Here is a 19,892-nt window from a genome sequence, read left to right as displayed (position 1 = left end):
ATTCTAGTGCTCCAGGTTGGAATAAAATACCTTCAGACTATGGAACCATCGAGATGAAATATCTCCAAACTAAGAATTTATGTATGTATATGTGTGCACGCTTACACACGTGTGTGTGTATATTTATATTTCTATTATACGAGTCTCTGCAACTAAGCAGAGAGTTTTCTCCCAGTAATCAACCATTTTGCTGTCCATGGCTGAAATCCAGACTACCAAAGTGGGCATAAACATGAGCTGAGCACCCACTGCAGAAAACCTATTGTAGCTGTGAAGTGCCCAGAGTAAAGTGGGCATGGTGAATTTTAGGGATCCTACCTTCTCTCAAAGTGCCCCTGTGCTGGTAGAAATATGTCCCTGAGGCTCACGTAGCCCTCAGAGATACCCTTTTATGTGGCACAGAGCACTTCTAGGGGAAGAAGCAATGGGCAACAGTCAATACCCTCATTACTCTTTCCCCCAGCAGCACCCTATGCCACGTGAAAGTATGTCCCTGAGGGATCCACAACCCTCAATGACATATATCTACCAGGCACAGAGTGCTTTGAAGAGAAAACTGGATCCCTAAAATTCACCCTCCCTGTCAGGTCTGGGGCTGCCGTCCACCCCAGACTATGCCAGCCTCGGAGCTCTGGTCCCTGGAATACAGTGTTGCCCCGTGAACAGCTGTTAACCTCACTGGCTGCTCTGCTCAGTTACTGCTCCAGGTAGTCCTGGGGAGTCAAAGGGCTCCTGCTCTCAGCAGCCCTCCTCCTGAACTGGCCCCTCATCATCAGCCAGTCTGGGTTTAAATAGCTCCTGACATGTGGGGCACTTCTTGCGAGACTCCCACCTCTAGCGAGATTTCATATTGAGATCTCATGAGAACTGCCCCAGATCTCACAAGACTGCACCACATCTGATCAGCGTTGTCTTTGTGATTGTCGGGGGCCAGTCAGATGCTCCCAGTGGAGGGCAGAGGAAGCTTGATGCCTCCTTCCTGGGAAGGTCCCCCAAGTATTGCCTCTCTCCCAAGCATCATCCCTCTCCCCCACGCCACCCCTTGGAGTGATGGCAGAACCCTGACACCCACACCCATATAGACCTTTATTGGGGGGTCTGTCTGCCTCCTCAGAGAGGCACGAAAGGAAATCCGCATTTGCGTTGTCTGGCCCCCTGCAATGACATACCTTAAAGCAGTATGGCATAAAAGAAATATACCACCGTAATCTATGGATTGTTGTCTTTCATAGGGTTCAGCCATTGGAGCAGGGCATGGTCAGTTACCAGGACGAATGGATTATGATCCAAATGCAGGGACAATATGGCCCACTTCATGGCCAACGCCTCCCATTCCACAGTGGAGTATTTTTGTTCAGACTGCTGCAGCTTGTGGCTCAGATAGAGAATGGAATGCTCATTGCCATCCCAGGTTTGGAAGAGTACAGCACCAATCCCAGACACTGACACATCTGTAATATGAACGGTCTATCGAAGTCTGGGCATTGAAGTACAGGGCATTGGCATCGCTCATTCTTCAGATCAAGAAAGACCTGGCCAGCCTTGGCAGTTCAGGGCAATTGAGAGGGTATCCCTTTTCACAACAGGTTGGTTAGTGGGGCGGCCCGTGTTGCGAATTGCAGTATGAATTTTTGATAATAACTGGCCATCCCCAGGAAACTTCTGAGTTGTCACTTGGTTTGTGGTCAGTCTATCCATTGGAGGGCTGCTACTTTGGCATTCTGAGGGTGTATCAAACCCTGTCCTACAACATACCCCAGGTAGTTTAATTCTCAAGCTGCCAGTAACATCTTCATAGGGTTGGTGGTCAAGCCTGCCTCCATAAGTGCTTGTTATACTGTTTGTAGGTGCTTTAGATAAGGGTTTCTTAACCTTGGGTCCCCAGATGTTGTTGGACTGCAACTCACATAATCCCCAAGCAAAAGCCAATGGAGCCGAGGATTCTTGGATTTGTAGTCCAGCAACATCTGGGGGCCCAAGGTTAAGAAACCCTGCTTTAGATTATCAGTCCAGGAGAGGCTGAAGACCATGATGTCATCCCAGAAGGCGAGCGCAAAGTCTTGACAATGGTAAAATATTCGATCGACTAGTCTTTGAAATGTTGCCACAGCCCCACAGAGGCCGAATGTAATAGTCACAAAATGAAAGAGGCCCTGAGGGCTGGCAAAGGCGTTTTCCCCCGTCTTCCACTAGCAAGGGAATTTGCCAGAAACCCTTGGTGAGGTCAACAGAGGGCAAGTAGGCCAAGGCTTCCAATGGTTCGATCATCTGATCGGCGTGGGGCAGTCTATGCAGAAAGTCTATGCAGAAGCAGGTTGAGCCATCGGGTTTAGGCACTAATACTATGGGGCTGCACTATGGGCTATGTGACAGCTCAATGACCCCAAGGGCTAGCATGGCCTGCACTTTGTTTGTTATGACTTCTCGATGCTTACACAGCACAGGTCACCAGGCAGTGAGTATGACTACCCCTGGAGGTGTTATAATCCAATGTCTGGTCGCTGTAGTCCAGCTGGAGGTGATAGAAAACAGGTGCGGGGACTCGGCCAACACTCCTTGGAGTTGTTTTTGTTGGGGCTCCATCAACCCCGGGTCCACCCTGGGGTGGGTTGCTTCTGGGGTGGCGCATTCCATCTGCCAACACAGGCCAGCCTTGTTGCCCTTTCATTCTATTCATTGCTTTAAGTGGTTTGTATGGAACTGCTTCATAGCCCTTCCCTCGCCCACACGCAACTTCATAGTTGATGGGATCCAGTTGCCGTATTTCGCGAAAAGGGCCAACCCACTGGCTAGCCTGGGGTCCAGGGAGTGCTCCTGCTCATACCAAGACTTAGGAATCTGGGGGGAAACATCTTGGGCAGATTGGTCGTAGTACTGCCATTGTTTTTCCCGGGCCACATAGAAGTTCTGTCATGTGGCCACCTGGACGGCCCACAGTTGTGCTTGTAACTGCTCCATGTATACCCCCACGGGCTTCAGGGCAGGTGCATTGAGCGTGCCAAAGGACTCCCTCTTGGTGTCTAAGATGTCCCTGGGCTTCCTTCCACACAGCAGCTCAAATGGGGTATAACCTAAGGAGGCCTGTGGAATCTTTCAGAGGGCCCAAGTACAGATCCCATTTATGTGGTTTCGCCAGCACCGCTTTGTTCAGCATTACTTCAGGCATTCAGTCAGCCCATCCTTCAGGGGATGATATACTGAGGTAAACAACTGTTTCACCATCACCTCCAGTAACCGGATCAGTCTTTGAAGTACAGCCAATTGGAATGAGATTTCCTGGTCTGACAATAGTTCTCGGGGTAAACCTTCCTGCAAGAAAAAGGACAGCAAAGCCTAACGGCGGGAGCTGCCATGGTTTTCATGGGCATGGCCTTGGGATATCAGGTGGCATAATCCATCAAGACCAGGACAAACTGGACAAACTTGAAACCCCTTGAGGTGCCTGGTAGGAAACCAATAAAATCCATAAAACCCTGTCAATTGGTGTTCCCACCACAGAGAGGGGTTGCAGCACGGTGCATGACACAGGTCAGTTGGTGGCTCTTTTGACATATGGAGTAGGATCAGCAGTAGACACTGACATCTTCACACACTGAGGGACAAAAGAACACGCGCGCCCCCAGCACTCGGGCCAACATACCCCGGGATCTCTGATGGCCAGCCCATGGGGAGTCATGGGTGTATTCAAGGATCCACTTGCGGTACCCCTCTGAGACTAACAGCTGCCTCACATCTGGCCCTTTATTTATATCTTGGGTCATCCGCCACCATGCTTTATTCACTCATTCTATCTGGGGTTGTCAGTCTGCCAATCAGTGGTCCCAGATCTCCCTGACTTCAATGGCCAAGCAGTCCCTGAGGGCCTGTAAGGAAAGGTCGCCATCTTGAGCTTGCTGAAAGCCTGTATCGGCCGCTAGGGGTGGTAGGTTGTCTTCACTGAATTGTGGGGACAGGCCCTGGGCTGGTTTGCCACCGTGTGGGCCTCTGTTTCCTCATCTTCGGTGGCTAGGACCTCTGATGCTCCTGCTTGTGTTGCCTCATGCAGGATGGATCAGAAGCCCGGGGTGTCCCACCCCAACAGCAAAGCACACGGCAAACCAGGCATCACCACAAGGGCCAGGACTCACAAGTCTCCCCCCAGGACCACTGGTACCTGCACTATGTCTAGTTGTTGTCAATGGAGATGTATGCAGGCCACTCACCCCGACCAATTGTGTGGCATCTGGAGTGGTACTAGGGACTCCCTGATCATCCATACCAAACTGCTGCAGTCCAACAGAGCCTCTACCAGCATTTTATTTATTTATTTATTTATTTTTACATTTTTATACCGCCTTTCGTTAAAAGAAAACCCCAAGGCGGTTTACAAAAATTAAAAACATACAGTAAAAAGCAGTAAAAACATCAAGCTAAAAACAGGCATAAAAACAAGACAACAGATAAAAACACACAAGAACAGCAGTAAAAGACGATTATGTAAAAGCTGGGTAAAAAGCCAAGTCTTTAAAAGCTTTCTAAAAGCTGTGATGGAGTCCGAGGAACGAATGGCCACCGGGAGAGCATTCCAGAGTCTAGGGGCAGCAACAGAGAAGGCCCTGTCCCGAGTGCACGACAGCCTGGCCTCCCTCATTGTCGGCACCCGGAGCAGGGCCCCCCCCAGATGTCCTAGTCAAGCGGGCAGCAACCCTTGGGAGCAGGCGGTCCCTCAAATACCCCGGGCCCAAACTGTTTAGGGCTTTAAAGGTCAAAACCAGCACCTTGAATTGAACCCGGAAACAAACCAGCAGCCAGTGCAGCTCTTTCAAAATGGGGGTGATATGTTCCCAACAGGCAGCTCTGGACAGAACCCTCGCTGCCGCGTTTTGCACTAGCTGTAGTTTCTGGATATTCTTCAAGGGCAGCCCCACGTAGAGCACATTACAGTAATCCAGCCGTGACGTGACTAAGGCGTGGGTAACCGTGGCCAGATCTGCCTTCTCGAGAAAGGGAGGCAACTGGCGCACCAGCCAAAGCCGTGCAAAGGCACCCCTGGCCACTGCCTCCACCTGAGCCTCCAAAAGCAGAGCCGGGTCCAGGAGTACCCCCAAGCTGCGTACTTGCTCCTTCAAAGGGACTGCAACCCCATCCAGAACCGGTAAAATCTCCTCATCCCGATTGGCTCTCCTACTGACCAACAGTACCTCTGTCTTATCCGGATTCAATTTCAGTTTGTTAGCCCACATCCAACCCATCACGGCCTCCAGCCCCCGATTCAGGACATCCACCGCCTCCCTAGGATCAGATGACAAGGAGAGATATACCTGAGTGTCATCCGCATATTGCTGACAACTCAGTCCAAATCCCCGGATGACCTCTCCCAGCAGCTTCATGTAGATGTTAAACAGCATGGGGGACAAGACCGAACCCTGCGGGACCCCACAGGCCAACGGCCACGGGGCCGAGCAGTAGTCCCCCAGCACCACCTTCTGGACCCTCCCCTCAAGAAAGGACCGGAACCACTGCAACGCAGTGCCTCCGATTCCCATACTCGAGAGGCGGCCCAGAAGGATACCATGGTCAATGGTATCGAACGCCGCCGAGAGGTCCAGCAGAACCAACAGGGACACACTCCCCCTGTCTAGTTCCCGGCGTAGGTCATCCACTAGAGTGACCAAGGCAGTCTCAGTCCCATACCTGGGGCGGAAGCCAGATTGAAAAGGGTCCAGATAATCCGTATCATCCAAGACCCTCTGCAGCTGGGACGCCACCACACGCTCCATCACCTTGCCCAAGAAGGGAAGGTTAGACACAGGTCTATAATTGTCCAGGTTGGAGGGATCATGTCAAATACTACCACTGGGACCCACAAATGTGCCTTCTCTCCCATGGTCTCTTCATGTCCCCAGGTGACCCAGTCCTGTCATTCGCACTCCATCTGGGGGCAGTCCCTCTGCCCACACAAATAGCAGAGTCCTTGCATCCAATAGAGGCCACCGCTTCTGCCTTCCTCTGGCCCCTCAGGGGCCAGCGGGCTAGCTAACCACCTTAAGCAGCCTGGTGTGGGAGAGGTTGCCTCCACTAGATCTCCCAGCAGGGGAAGGGGGCCGGTCCTCCCCCTTGCCCCTACTCAGGCACGCCCAGTCACTAGCATGGGTCTGGGACCACATTGCAGGGTTGTGAGATGACCTGGCCCTTTCGGTGTTCCTTGCCCCCATGGGCCTAGCTGCCTGGGTCTTCCCAAGACATCCTTCCTGCTCCCCCGCCCACCATCTGAACACTCAGTGGCCACAAAGTTTTCCAAAAGTTGGATTGCGACTTTGGAGAAACTGGGCTTATTTTGAGATACCCAGGAATAGGCTTCTTGGGGCAATATGTGCAGCAATTGTTCAATGACCACCTTATCGACCAGTGTGGATTTCCCCTCTGTCTGGGGCCAGCATCACTTAACAGCTGCTTCCTTCAACTCTGTCACGATGACCTGTCCTGGGATTGGAAGTGTTACCTGTACATTTCTTCTGTGATCTCATACCTGTTTCACCACCTCATAATCAATTATGTTCTGGGTGGGGAGCACTCGCAGGGCAGCTTGGGCTGTGCCCGTTAAGTACGGCCCCAGTATGGTCACCCACTGGGGGTGGGGCCAGCATGCTGCTTCCACTGTTTGCTCAAAAGTGACCAAGAAGGCCTCCACATCATCTTCCGCCATCAGTTTGCTGAGCTGGAATACGGAAGGGCACCAACCTTCAATCACAGAGTCTCCTGTGACCACCAGCAGCCAGGCCACCAGCCCTTCGCAGATACTCTTGATAGATCTGCCTATGCCGCTTGCTGCTGCAGCATGAGCTCCCTGGTAGAATTGGCCTGTTGTCTGACCAACCATTGGCCAAACTGCGCAATATCCAAAATTGCAAAACATGCCCCCCCCCCTTTCTGGCAATGCCAAGAAAAAACCTCCCAGGGTACTTCCCTGTGGTTGTGCGGATCCCTGGTTTCAGCACCAGTTGTCAGGTCTGAGGCTGCCATCTGCCCCAGTTTATGCCAGCCTTGGAGGTCTGGCTCCTGGAATGCAGTGTTGCCCTGTGAGCAGCCTGTTAGCCTCACTGGCTGCTCTGCCCAGTCACTGCTCCAGGTAGTCCTGGGGAGTCACAGAGCTCCTGCTCTCAGCAGCTCTCCTCCTGGCAGGGGCGTAACTAAAATAGGGCAAGGGGAGACAGTTGTCTGGGGGCCCACTGCCTTGGGCCCCCCCAGAGGAAAGTCACATGACTGACTCCCCTGGCCACCCACCAGCTCGGGCTTTCTTCAGTTGTATTCATCCTCCGAAACTGATGTGAGTGTTAAGACCTGGAGCTACCAGAACAGCATGTCTTTCTCTAGTACCATTAAATGACTTGCATCGTCCACAATTTACAAAACACCATTTAAGATTTCTTTACTTTATGAGCTGAGCTTCAGCGAGGGGGGGGGGGCATTTTAAAATCTTGTCTCTGGGCCCACTCCAACCTTGCTACGCCCCTGCCTCCTGGACTGGACCCTCATCATCGGCCAGTCTGGGACCAACGGTTGACATGGCCTTTTTGGTGTTCCTTGCCCCCATGGGCCTAGCTGTCTGGGTCCTCCCGGGACATCCTTCCCACTCCCCCACCCACCATCTGGACATTCAGTGGCCACAAAGTTTTCCACCTCTCACAAGACTCCCACCTCTCATAAGATTATGGGCAGAGAATGGACTGAGATCAGGCCACATCCAATCAGCATTATCTCAGTGATCGTCGGGGGCCGGTCAGATGCTCCCGGCGCAAGGGAGACGGCCGCATCGGTGGCTGCAGGGCAGAGGGGGGTTGACACCTCCTCCCTGGGAAGGGTGAATCCCCAAGCATTGCCCCTCTCTCCCATGCCACCCCCCAGAGCAGCAGCAGAACCCTGACATGCCCCATTGCACACTGAGTGCTGTTTTGTCAGGAAGGCTGTCACTGTGGGCATGCAGCTCTCCATTCTGACCATGTTTGAGTGGTCTGGATGTCAGTCCATGATCCCAAAGCTCTTTTGATGGTAAAGAAAATAGACTGAGACAAGCTATCATGGCCCACCAAAGCTTTGCCTCCAGAAAAGCTCTCCCTACCGTCTCTGCTACTTCTAGCAGAAGTATTACACCATGGGTATTACACCATGAGTGAATAGCAACAGTATAAGGTTGTGCAAGCAAAAGGGGAAAATCTTGGTGGCTAGATACAGCTCATAGACCTAATGTTCTCTACCAAACTTGCCCCATGTAAACTCAGGCAGCTGCTGCCAACAAATCAAATCAGTCTTGTATTGCAATGAGGGCAATCACCAGTACATCAACATTCCCTGGGAAACTAGTTCTATTTACATCAGCCCCAATGAATTAATCATTTACTACTATGGCATCTTATTGCAAATAAATAAGTAATAGCCAATGGGGTCGGTCTTGCCAGAAGACAAATCTCCATTAACGTCACCAAGGAAACTAGGGACAGGAATGGGAGGAGGGAGGAGAGAATGAATCAAAATATATTCATTACCTTATATTACAGCAGAACTATCCCAGATAGGGCATAATAAACACTGGAAAGAATATAACCTAGCCCAGAGGGAAATATCACCCCAAAATCCACCATAATGAAACAATACCGTTAGGGAAAATCCTATCAAGCCATATAATACTAAGGAGTTTGCTGCTTGCTAATTGGAAGCAGTGGCACAAATCCATCAGAAAGCATTGCTCCTCTATTGTTAAAAAGCAGAATCTCTATACAATCAGTATTGCCTAATTCCCAGTTTATTATCCTGGGAAAGCCTCTTCCAGAAATGTTTAATAATGAATCAGTCCCTTCCTTGTGAAAGTCAAGCACAGCTAGTAGACTGGAAACAATTAAAAGGTCTCTCCCGGGCCAGCCAGGTAAAAACAATTTTAATTCATCCATCTTTGGAAATCATGCCAAGATATGTGACCAGACATCTTTGGAAGACAATACGTGTGTGTGCATCTGGATTAGAAAGATATCCCGATATGAAAGAGTCTAATATTCAATATGCCAGAAGCATCTGGGGAATTGAGAAGGCATAATGAAAATAACCATGTTACCCAGAGAGATTTCCAGACATACATCAGTTATATAGAATGAATACCCATTTCAAGAATAGAATTTTCTCCTCACATTGTTAAAATAAATAAACCCTGAATTTAGACAACAGGAATATAATGAATCAGCTTCTGCAATAAGTTCCTCATTAGACACCGTATTTAGCAGATGAGAATTGGATCTTGTAATTAAGAGGATTCTCAGTCAATCATTATAACAAATGCACTCCTCTGCTACTGAAAGGCAGAATTATTTTATCTGAAATCGGATTTACCGAATTGATCCAGTAATACGAACTAGAGTGAATACAATTAGTTTTCCAAATGCAGTAAAAAAAAAATGACGCTCTAATGAATGTACCCCTCAAAAGGACAAATATTACTTTTATTGACATGGTCCTCCTTCCTTAATTAATTACTGAAATAGGTCCAAAAATTCTGTAATTAATCATACTAATTCAGCAGTATACAAAAAAAATATAATCTACAGTACAAAACAGAGCCTTCTGTAATTGCATGGTGTCAGGTTTACTAAGTCTGACAAAGAAAACATAATGTGTCTGAGAGCACAGCCCTAATTTGACCTGCAAGTCACTAGGCAACCAACTCTATGAGTCAAGTGCTGGTGGGCCCCTTACCATAGGCAGATAGCTTTTCCCAGTTAACTCACTGGTATGGAGTTAATTCATTCCACTGGTCTTGGCTACAGTTCAAGAAGTAAACCAGACCCAGGGAAATGTTACATATGGTCTCATGACATGCCTCTGGAAGGTCAAGGATGGAGTCCCTCCCTAAGATTAGAAGTATCTCTGATGGCCATGGCCAAGCTGCATTCCCTCTCTCTGGTAAGCAATTCTCACTATGGATGAGATCTTCTGTGACCAACATGCCAGTCTTAAATGCAATGTAGTCCACAGCAAGAAGGGGACCAAAAGCTGTGACCCAACTCAATGCAAACACATAAAGCATGGGTGAAAAGTATTACAGCAGTGGGCCAATTCAGACAACTTTGCCTGACAAGTCTGCTTAAATGTGCAATAATGTGCATGTGTGTGCACCCTGAACACCACCCCAGCATGCTGTTCTGCCACCACATAACCACATCGCAAATGGAGCATCTGAACTGCTCCGCATCACATGATTTAAAAATGACTTTAAAGAAATTTTCATCATGTGGTGATTGGCACTTTGGACACAATTATGAGGTTGTGGAATGGTCTAACAGGTAAAAGGCAGACATAAGTGCACATACTCTTCCACATGTAATTTAATGGGCAGGTTGGGCAGTATCACCCAACTGAATGCCTACCACACTGGATCACAGTGAAAATATTGTTCATAGGCAAAAGAAATCCAGCACCTTGGATGACATTTTGTAAAGGACATTAGTAAAGAGGAAACAGAATGTTGTTCTAAACACATTTCTACTTTATTATGTAGGCTCCCCCACTTTTTCTCACTATACTTATGGGTTTTTTTAATGCCCCTCTCACTACACAAGTCCCCAAAATGTTTCCTTTATATTATATGGAGCCTAAAAGTTCTATTCAGGCATTTCTTCCATCAAGTAACATATTATCCACGTTACAAAAATATTTGCAGAAAATCAGTCATTTTGCAAAGAAAACTGGTAGCAAGTAATCATTTCAGTATTTTGCTGAGTTTTAAAACCTAACTTTCCCACCAGGTGCAACTTTACTATTTTCAATGAAGTACAAAGTAGTTTCTGAAAACAGAGTCGAAACTGATATGACAGCAAAGGAAAAGGAAGGTCAGGATTTTAATTCTTCTTGCTGCTCTCAGTTTTCAAGATCAGAAGCTTTCCCTTGAGATGAACAATATGGATTTCACAAAAGATCCTGAGAGGTATGCTCATATGACAGCAAAATAAAAAATTAAAAAATCAGTCCCAAAAACTTGGCAGAGAACAGCAACAGGAGGAAAGAAGAGAGAGAACTAGGTCAAGCAGTAAAAACTTAGGGGAAAGTCATGATAATGTTGCTTCTGCAGCCTTAAATCTGCCTTCTTACCTACATCCTGACAGGAGTTACACCCGAGTAAAATGATCCATGAAAATGTAACGTCAGAACTATAACATACTGCATCCTGAACAGATGTGTAAGACAAAACTTTAGAGGCCGCTCTGGAAATTACCCAAAATTCCCTCCAAGAGAGTGTGTGACATTGCGACATTGCATTTTCACAGATCTTTAGACATGTATGAGACTCCAGAGTGCAAACCATCGCATCTCAAACATTATGCAATAAACATCTCCTCAGAAAATGGTGACCTTGTCCCATGCTAAGGCCACAGATCCAGATCTGGGGAGATTAGAAATGCTGATGACTTAACATGGCATGGATAGAATGGCCGTCCATAGCAAAGCACATAGCATAGGATGAACAGAACAGAAAAGTCAGAGCTCCATCACAGGGCTGAGTTCAAATACCACAGGGGACTATGGATGTGCACTATATAAACACAATGTCTAATCTTCCCAATCCACATGCTCCCTGTTGGCTTCAGATCCTGGTTTGGAAGTTATAGTTAGAGCAGAGTTCCTGGCTTCGCACAAACTGGGATTTAAACAAACCAGGATGCTGATGTCACAGCTCCCCGATAGAGCTGAGGAGGGTGCGTGCAGGCTCAGGATTGTGAAAAGCCATGCTCATACAATGAAAACCATGATTTCCTGTTATTCTTCATGGGCCACTTCAGATGTAACAGATAGTTAATTTTAGGCAGTTTGTTTGGGTAGACTTCTTTCTTTGGGGGACATGAAAGAGCGACGTTTAAATTCCTATTGTCCTCAAGCTCCGCTGGGCAACCTGAAGCAAGTCATTCTCTCTCTCCCTCTCTCTCAGTTGTTGTGATAATATGGTCATTCATCCTGAGGCCCTGGATTGGGGGCGGTGGAGAGGTAAATTACAGAAACGGTAGAGCCAGCTGATGACTGAGACCTTGTCATCTCTACACAACTCTATCCATTGTGGAAAACAGGAGAGAAGGCAAGTAAAGCATTCCTACAGAAAAAGAAAAACACTTACCTCGCTCATAGTCATCCTCAGCTACTGCTCTCTCTTGAAGCCTCTGAAGCTTTCTTATTAAGGATTCTATCTGCATTAATTAAAAGACAATTAACAATATTCCTAGGCATCTATTTGTTATTTTGAATCTACGAATATCATCCTGACTATGGGGGATGTGTCAGTTTCACCATGCTTTACTCACAAACCTCAGCAGATATTTATATATGTGATATTCACATTGACTTCAAAAGTGGAAGAAGCAAAAAGCTGCAGCACACTAAAAGAGCATTCCTGAAGCTGTAAATGAGAAGCATTCCATGTTTTAAATGTATCACAATGTCCACTCATATGCAAGTCTGAAAACACAAGTACAGCACAAGCTGCTAGTTCCATCCATCTCAAACCTTCCACACGTCAACTGAGAAATACAAGCCCAGATGGCAGCAATTCTGCCTTGTTTTTAAACAGAGTTAAAAACATTAATAGTCATCTGTGAGCCAAGAAGCAAAGACTTAAGGGAAGAAGAGAAGACCAATGAGAAACTGGGTAACAGAGATATGAAGGGAGAAATGTGAAAGGGATGAGGGGAAACGTAACATAAAGTCCAGAGCAGAAAAGGCTGGGTACTCTCGGACAGGCGAGAGATAGACAGAGGAAAGGAGAATGTGCATCTTGAAATTAAGGATGAAATAACACATCATGTTTAAAATATTATTCACCCCAACAGGCTTAATTTTGCTTTAATAAATAGCAGCTCAATTGGGACCTGCCATGGTCCCAATCCATAGAGGAGCAGATCCAGCTGCTATCTATCCATGTGAGCATTTGTTCAGAGTAAACAGCAACCAGATCTGGGGCTCACGGAATGGGACCACAGTGTGGTGGGGTAGGGTTAGAGCCCCATCAACACAGTCCTGATTCACAGGGGCCCTTAGTCCAGCTACTATTCACTAAAGAAAAACTAAACTAACTAAACTAATAAAGCTAGTAACACTTTAACCGCCATATACAGCTTGGTCTGAAGAAGGCCAAAGAGGCAGCGGTGGGTCAGCACTGAGGCTGAATTTTGCAGGTTGATTAGAACAAATCAACAAAAACTTCATAACCATGTTTTCAGATCTGTACCAGAAATGCTACAAACAAGAGCTACAAGTGCCTCCTAGTTTCCATTATAACCTTTTGATCAATTTGTTTAAAACTGCATAGCACAATGGGCACGAGGAAAACTCCAACCTTTAATATATGTCGGTTACCCAGCAAGCAGTCCTGTAGTACAGGTTCATATTTCCTCAGGAGAGAATCCCAGCTGTGATCACTAACAGTGTTGCTACTTTCGTAGCCCAAGGTCAAAGAAGAACCAGCAGATGCTGCCTCCAAAGAATCAGTGGAACACGAAAATGCAGCATTTGCATGTAAAAGTGAACGTGCCACACAATTCTGCAATTTACCATCCTCTATAGTCTCCCTTGGGCACTGACTATCTTCGCCACACATATAGTTGGATGAAGCCCAAGGTTCTTTCCCTGAAGTTCTTTGTCTCTCCCCAGGTACATGCAAATTAACATTTTCTGCATTTCCTGTTCCATATATTTGCAGACAATCTTTAGCCTCACTGCAGTCTGATGGGCCTCTACTATCCCTAGTTTCAAAAGTCGAATTTAAAGAGAGCTGAATGAAGCTAAAACTTGAATTAAAGTAATCCTGAGGACTGAAAAGGTCAAAAGCAAGTTCTTTCTTTTCAGGTTCCTGGTTGTTGTTCACTTCCTTCTGACCCAAAGCATGCATTCTCTTCTCCTCCTCCTGTGATTCACTTTTATGGTTAGGGATTGTCACCGGGTCTAGCAAATTGGCTTGCCATGAACAAAGGCTGCACACAGGCGACACTTCTTCTTTAGATATGGCAACCACAGAACTAACAGGGTGAGCTGGGTTTTCTGATTGCTTCACTCTGTGATCAACCTGGTTTCTGAGGCTTCCTGTTGTATTTTCAGCCTCAGCCGATCCAGTTGTTACGTTTGAGTGAACCGTGGTACTGTTTACACATGCATCGCAACGAAGTAATCCCAAGTTATTTTGGCATTGTCTCTTCAGAGAGCAATTCTCGAAATTGCTGTGCTGTTTTCTGCCATGATACTCAAGCCCCCTTGGGCTGACCGGTTCACAGTCAGGAGGAGGCTGAAATTCTATCTGCTGGAGCACTTCAGTTCTCATGTATCCTGGCCTCTTTGCCAGCTTCTTTTTGTGAAGAGAGCCTGCAGGCAGCGAGCAAATCTGGATCTCTGAAATAAACCAAAGACAAAACGATCACAAAAAGATTTTGCATTAAGGGGAGTAGCATCTGGAAAAAAACTGTAGGAGGCTTGCAAAACACTGAGATAGGCTTTGTTTAGAGCAACATAATTCTGTTGAAATACAGAGACTAAGGGACTGACAAATGAAAGAACGTAAATTCATAATGTCTGTATATATTTTCCCCGTCTAGTCAACGAGCCATTTCTATAAATTCCTCTGATAGATTATGCCCATGTTTCTCTACACATTCTGATATAGGACTTCCATGTTTCCCATTTTTGGCCACTACTCATTTTTGGCCACTACTCAACTGCTAACTGAGCAAAGAGGCATCTTTTTAAAGTGGGGATTTGATTTATTTAGCAGCGGGAGAGCAACTGGCATTACCCATCCCCAGCACAGCACCCCTGCAGTGGCTGTTGCTGGTGTCTAACTTATGTTTCTCTTTTAGATTGTGAGCCCTTTGGGAACAAGGAGTCTTATTTACTTACTTACTTATTTGTAAACCACTTTGGGAACTTTTTGTTGAAAAGTGGTATACAAATATTTGATGTATTCATATTGTTACAGCCATGGTGTATTATTTAAATGAGAGTCTTACTGACTTAGCATGCAGGGTGGTAGAAACTAGCATTCCCAGTTCAGCTTTAGGTCTGCCCCTTCCCATTCTGCCTTCTGCTCCCAATGAGTGTGCACTTAAGCCACTGAGTGTGAGGTCTTCGGATGTCCAGGTTTCCTGCACCATTATGATGTTGTGTTTGGATAGGAAGTCTATTAAGGATACTTCCCTGCAGCTGGAGTGCCAACCTACCATGTTCCAGGTCAGAAGGGAGACCTTATGCTGTTCTTTGGAGAGTCAATCTATGGTTGTATTAGTGTGTGCCAGTGTAGGGGTTCCCAGAGGTGTATCCTGTGGACTGATAGGTTGAGTGTTCAAGGACACAGAATCAAAGTGGGTAGTTTCTGATGCGGTTGGCTCAGAAGGTATTCCATAGGGCACGTTGGTCAGTGTCACGCCCTCGCTCTCAGACAGTGAGGAGGAAGGGGATGCTGACAGCCCTTCAGCTGATGCAGGGGTGCCTGAGGGGCAGAGCCCAGCTGTCGGTTCCCAAGAGACGGCTGAGGCAGGTCCAGCTGATGTCTCAGAGCATGCACAGCAGTCTGAGGCAGCAGAGACAGGGACTGATGAACTGGAGGATGAGCTATGCAGGAAACCCCCATTGACTCCACAGCAGAGACCGGTCACAAGGTGGCAGGCACAGCTAGAATCAGTCTTTTGTGAGCTATCATCCTAGACTTCCCTACCAGGTGGCCAGATTACTGGCAGTCAGACACTGCCCTTGTGGCTCTGCTGGTGCTGATGGGCATGTGGCCCCATTTGTTGGTATTGCTGCAGGATCATTATGGGGTGTTTCTGATGTCTATGACTCCAGTGGACTCCTGGGGGCTGTGTCTTGAGTTTGTGTGGATGGTGTGGGGACTGATTCCTTTGAAATTACTGTATCTGTGTCTTGTAGCAGTGGGGGAGATGGTGGGCATGTATCCCTGTCCCTTGATCCCCAGGGGCTTGCATGCAGTGACTGCAGCTCTTCGGGTGGTATGAGTGATGTGGGTGTTCCTTCCTTTGGGGCTGCTGAATCTATGTAATCTGCCTGGGGCTCTTCAGCATTGTGAGGGAACATGCATTCAGGTTTTATAAGCCTGGAATGGGCAAGCTCAGAGGTTACCCCACTCCTCTGACTCATGCTGTGGAGGTGTGGGGTGCACTGGTTTCACTGTAACCAGCCTCTGAGTCAGAGTTGGAGTTAGAGTCAGAACTAAAGTCCAAGTAGTGAACTGACAGTTTCCTCATTGGTCTGGGTATGATGGTAGCCTTGGAGCATGAGTTGGTGAGGGCCTCAGCAGTAGCACTGTTGAGTCCTGGAATAGCCTCCATATCGCTCTCTGAAAGTTTGGGGTCTGAGTGGTCAATGGCTGCACTTCATATTGAGCTGCTGCAAGTAGTTTTTTAAGTTCAGCAAGGCCTCTGTCTATAGACCTATAATCTTCAACCTCTCCAGGCCACACCGGGTTAATCAGCTATGACTGTGAGGCCATTTGTTAGTTGCTTACTATTGACTAAGTTCATTTCTGTGGAGATGTTATTGACAAGGTCATTTTCTGAGGGAACAGTTTTGCTCCTAACTTTGCCTGCAACGAAAGGCAATATTAAACACGCTGGTAGCTCTTATATTGTATTTATGGAAAAGATCCACACACACACACACAGACACACACAGACACACACACAAACTAACGTAAGTGGAAGAGTGGATTGGCTAAAAGTGAGCAGAATTCTATTTGTCTCTGAACAGCTAGGAAGGAATTTAAACAAGTCCAGATCTATAAATCGGAGGTGATAGTTTAGAAGTAGACTTAGGGAGTTTATTATTATTTTGCAGGATGACTATCTCTGAACATTAATGTAATTCATTGCTATTTGTAGCACCACCTGGGTGGTTTGGAGTACTTAGATCTGGAGCCAGTGTGGTGTAGTGGTTAGAGTGCTGGACTAGAACTAGGGAGACCCGAGTTCAAATCCCCATTCAGCCATGATACTTGCTGGGTGACTCTGGGCCAGTCACTTCTCTCTCAGCCTAACCTACTTCACAGGGTTGTTGTGAGGAGAAACTTAAGTATGTAGTACACCACTCTGGGCTCCTTGGAGGAAGAGTGGGATATAAAATGTAAAAATAAAAATAAAAAATAAATAAAATAAATAGATAAGTGAGTTGTATTTGGCAGCCCTGTGTGAAGTTTTGGCAGAATTCTGTCAGGAGGTGAAGAAGGAGCTGCCTGGACGCTGATGGGAACTGTTTTACAAGTTACAAATGCATCAATGGCATGCCTGAGCTTATCTGCCTTTGCTGAAATATTGTTTAGGTGCTCCAAAACTTGAAGGACAGTTTCCACAGTTAAGAGGCAGACTAAGCCCAAATATTCTGAAAGGGATTTACGGGGGATGCGTATGGCTCTCTTGGTTCTCCTGTCTCTCAGGGGGTTTTCTGTTAAATGGCAAGGGAGATGCCTGGTGTAATGCAGTCTCTCTATCAGCAGGCTTCTTAGAGGGAGAGTTCTCTGTGCCCAGGATCATAAATCTGTTCTTCATAGGGATTGCAAAAGATGTATTCATGGCTCCATTCGCTTTGTTGGTGGAGAGGAAGGAATCAATACTCATGTGCTTCCCCTTGGCTGAATGGTGACCACTTGGACGATTCCAGTTTCTTTTCTTCCTTTGGTTTGCCATAGTGGGGGTTTGTGTTGGGGATTTCAGCCCCAATAGGAAGAAGTCCTCCTAATGGTGCAGCGGGGAAATGACTTGATTATCAAGCCAGAGGTTGCTGGTTCGAATCCCCAATGGTATGTTTTCCAGACTATGGGAAACATCTATTTCGGGCAACAGCGATATAGGAAGATGCTGAAAGACATCATCTCATACTGCACGGGAGAAAACAATGGTAAATCTCTCCTGTAGTCTACCAAAGACAACCACAGGGCTCTGTGGTAGCCAGGAGTCAAAACTAACTCAACGGCACACTTTACCTTTAGGAAGAAGTCCAATTTTAGGGCAGGAGCATGTGGATTGTGCTGCTAGCTTGTCGCCATCTTGGCCACACACCCCATAATTATTTGGTTGACATTTTTGGATCACAAATCTTAGGATAATCCATGTTATCTCTTTCTTTGTTTCCTAATCATCAGTGCAATAGGAAGCATAAAAGCCTCATTAAAACATTCTGAATCCTTGAACGATTTTTATATAGGCTGCATACTATCACAGACTATAAGCTGACATGCATTGTACTATACTAGGCTTACTACTGGTATTTACAAATTAATTAAATATACATCTATGTGTAATAGAAGATCCCCTGGCACGAGATCCCCTGCACAAAACAGTTCAATTTTATACATGATGGCTGACAGGAGGGAAATTACTCAAGAGTAGTCCTAACCTGTTCTTTTAATTTCAATAGAAGTACTCTAAATAATTTTCCGTCTCAGCCAATGATTTTATCCTTGAACATAATTGTGTGTAAAGGCATATTTTCCTACCCAGGACTTGCAATGGATATTAAATGGACAAGATTAATAGGGTGAATAGAAGCCACAGGGTGTGTGATCCAGAGACTGTGCCGGGACAGAGAGTTAAATTCACCCCCTTCCCCACATCCTGATCTGCAGGGAGGGGGTGTGCAATGCAGCTGTTAATTACTATATAAAAACAAACAGGTTTGCCTCAATCATGTTTAACAATGATTTAACAATCATGTACTCAGTGACCCAGAGTACAGCGGGACAGCAATCATAGGATCACATATGAACCACTAGCCTCTCTCAGGTAACTGTCCATCCATGCCCCAGAATTATTGTCATTTTGCACCACCACCTTTAGCCTATCCATCCATGTTCATCAGGATGATTGTCAGGGTCTGCTAGTTATTTTCCCAGTATGTTATCCATTCCCACCCCACCCTTCCATGATGTTTCATTTTCACATTAGCAGTAACTGGTGAGGAGGAGGAGGAAGGTCAGTAAGCTGGAGCACTAGGAAGGAAACCATCCTTCCTTGTACTTTAGTGCCAAGGTCATGATCAAGATGCCAGACCCTCAGCCCTGGAGTGATGTTCTGGTGGAGAACCCACTGCCTTATCCCAATGTATATGTGCATACAAACACACAATTGAACACTCTCAAATTATATTGAACTCATTGTGGACTGAGTTCTGACAGCATTACAGAAGAATGATGTTGCCATCCTTTTTGTTGTTGTTGTTGTTCATGCTGATCAGGGCCCCTATGCCTTTGAAAGGTGCGTGGTGAAGGGACAACAGAGTCAGCTACCCTCATATCTCTATGCTGGCTAATACCACATCTATATTACTGTCCACCATGCACTATAGAAAGGGACAGAACAAAAAAGGTGGCAACCTCACAGACAAATGACTTCCTATGGTCACTGCCAGTACTCATGGTAGTTAGCATGGCGCTGGGGTGGAGAACATCCTCGCTTCTATGCATACTGAATGGCTACCTGGCTGCCTGTGGGAAGACAAGAGAAACAGCAGGATGATAATGAGTAATGGGTAGCAGCATGGTGCAGTGGTTAGTGTTGAACTAGAACTGGGGAGACCCAAGTTTAAGGCCTCACTCAGTCATGAAACTCAATGGGTGACTTTGGGCCAATCACTTATCTCTCAGCCTAACATACCTCACAGGGTTGTTGTGAGAAGAAACATAACCATGTATACTGCTCTGGGCTCCTTGGAGGAAGAGAAGTATATATGTGTAAATAAACATAAATAAATAACTAGAAGCAGCAATGGATAGTTCAGTGATTAGTTCAGTAGGGGTTGCAGAATGAGTTAATGAGAAAGGGTGTTATCACCTAGATCCTCCTCCATTCAGTATGCCCAAGGCTAGCTCCGCATTCTCTCCCATTGGCAGT

The 19,892-nt window shown here is 46.5% G+C and overlaps 1 protein-coding gene across 7 annotated transcripts in view; it reads right to left on the bottom strand.

Moving 5' to 3' along the window:
• The window catches only part of DISC1 (DISC1 scaffold protein), a 311,857-nt gene that overhangs the window by 264,082 nt on the left and 27,883 nt on the right, over positions 1–19,892 (bottom strand). For all 7 annotated transcript variants that reach the window (XR_008316745.1, XR_008316749.1, XR_008316750.1 and 4 more), the window contains exons 2-3: positions 13,346–14,391; positions 12,131–12,200 (exon numbers count right to left, since the gene is read on the bottom strand). Coding sequence is in view for 3 of the 7 variants with exons in the window: in XM_053298880.1 (XP_053154855.1) it covers positions 12,131–12,200; positions 13,346–14,391 (1,116 nt within the window). In the remaining 4 variants the exon portion in view is untranslated. The remainder of the gene's footprint in view (positions 1–12,130; positions 12,201–13,345; positions 14,392–19,892) is intronic.

The sequence above is a fragment of the Hemicordylus capensis genome, chromosome 1 (genome assembly GCF_027244095.1).
Source record: "Hemicordylus capensis ecotype Gifberg chromosome 1, rHemCap1.1.pri, whole genome shotgun sequence".
Lineage (NCBI taxonomy): Eukaryota > Metazoa > Chordata > Lepidosauria > Squamata > Cordylidae > Hemicordylus > Hemicordylus capensis.
Note: the sequence above shows the minus strand (reverse complement) of the source record. Positions and strands in the feature narration are given on the sequence as shown.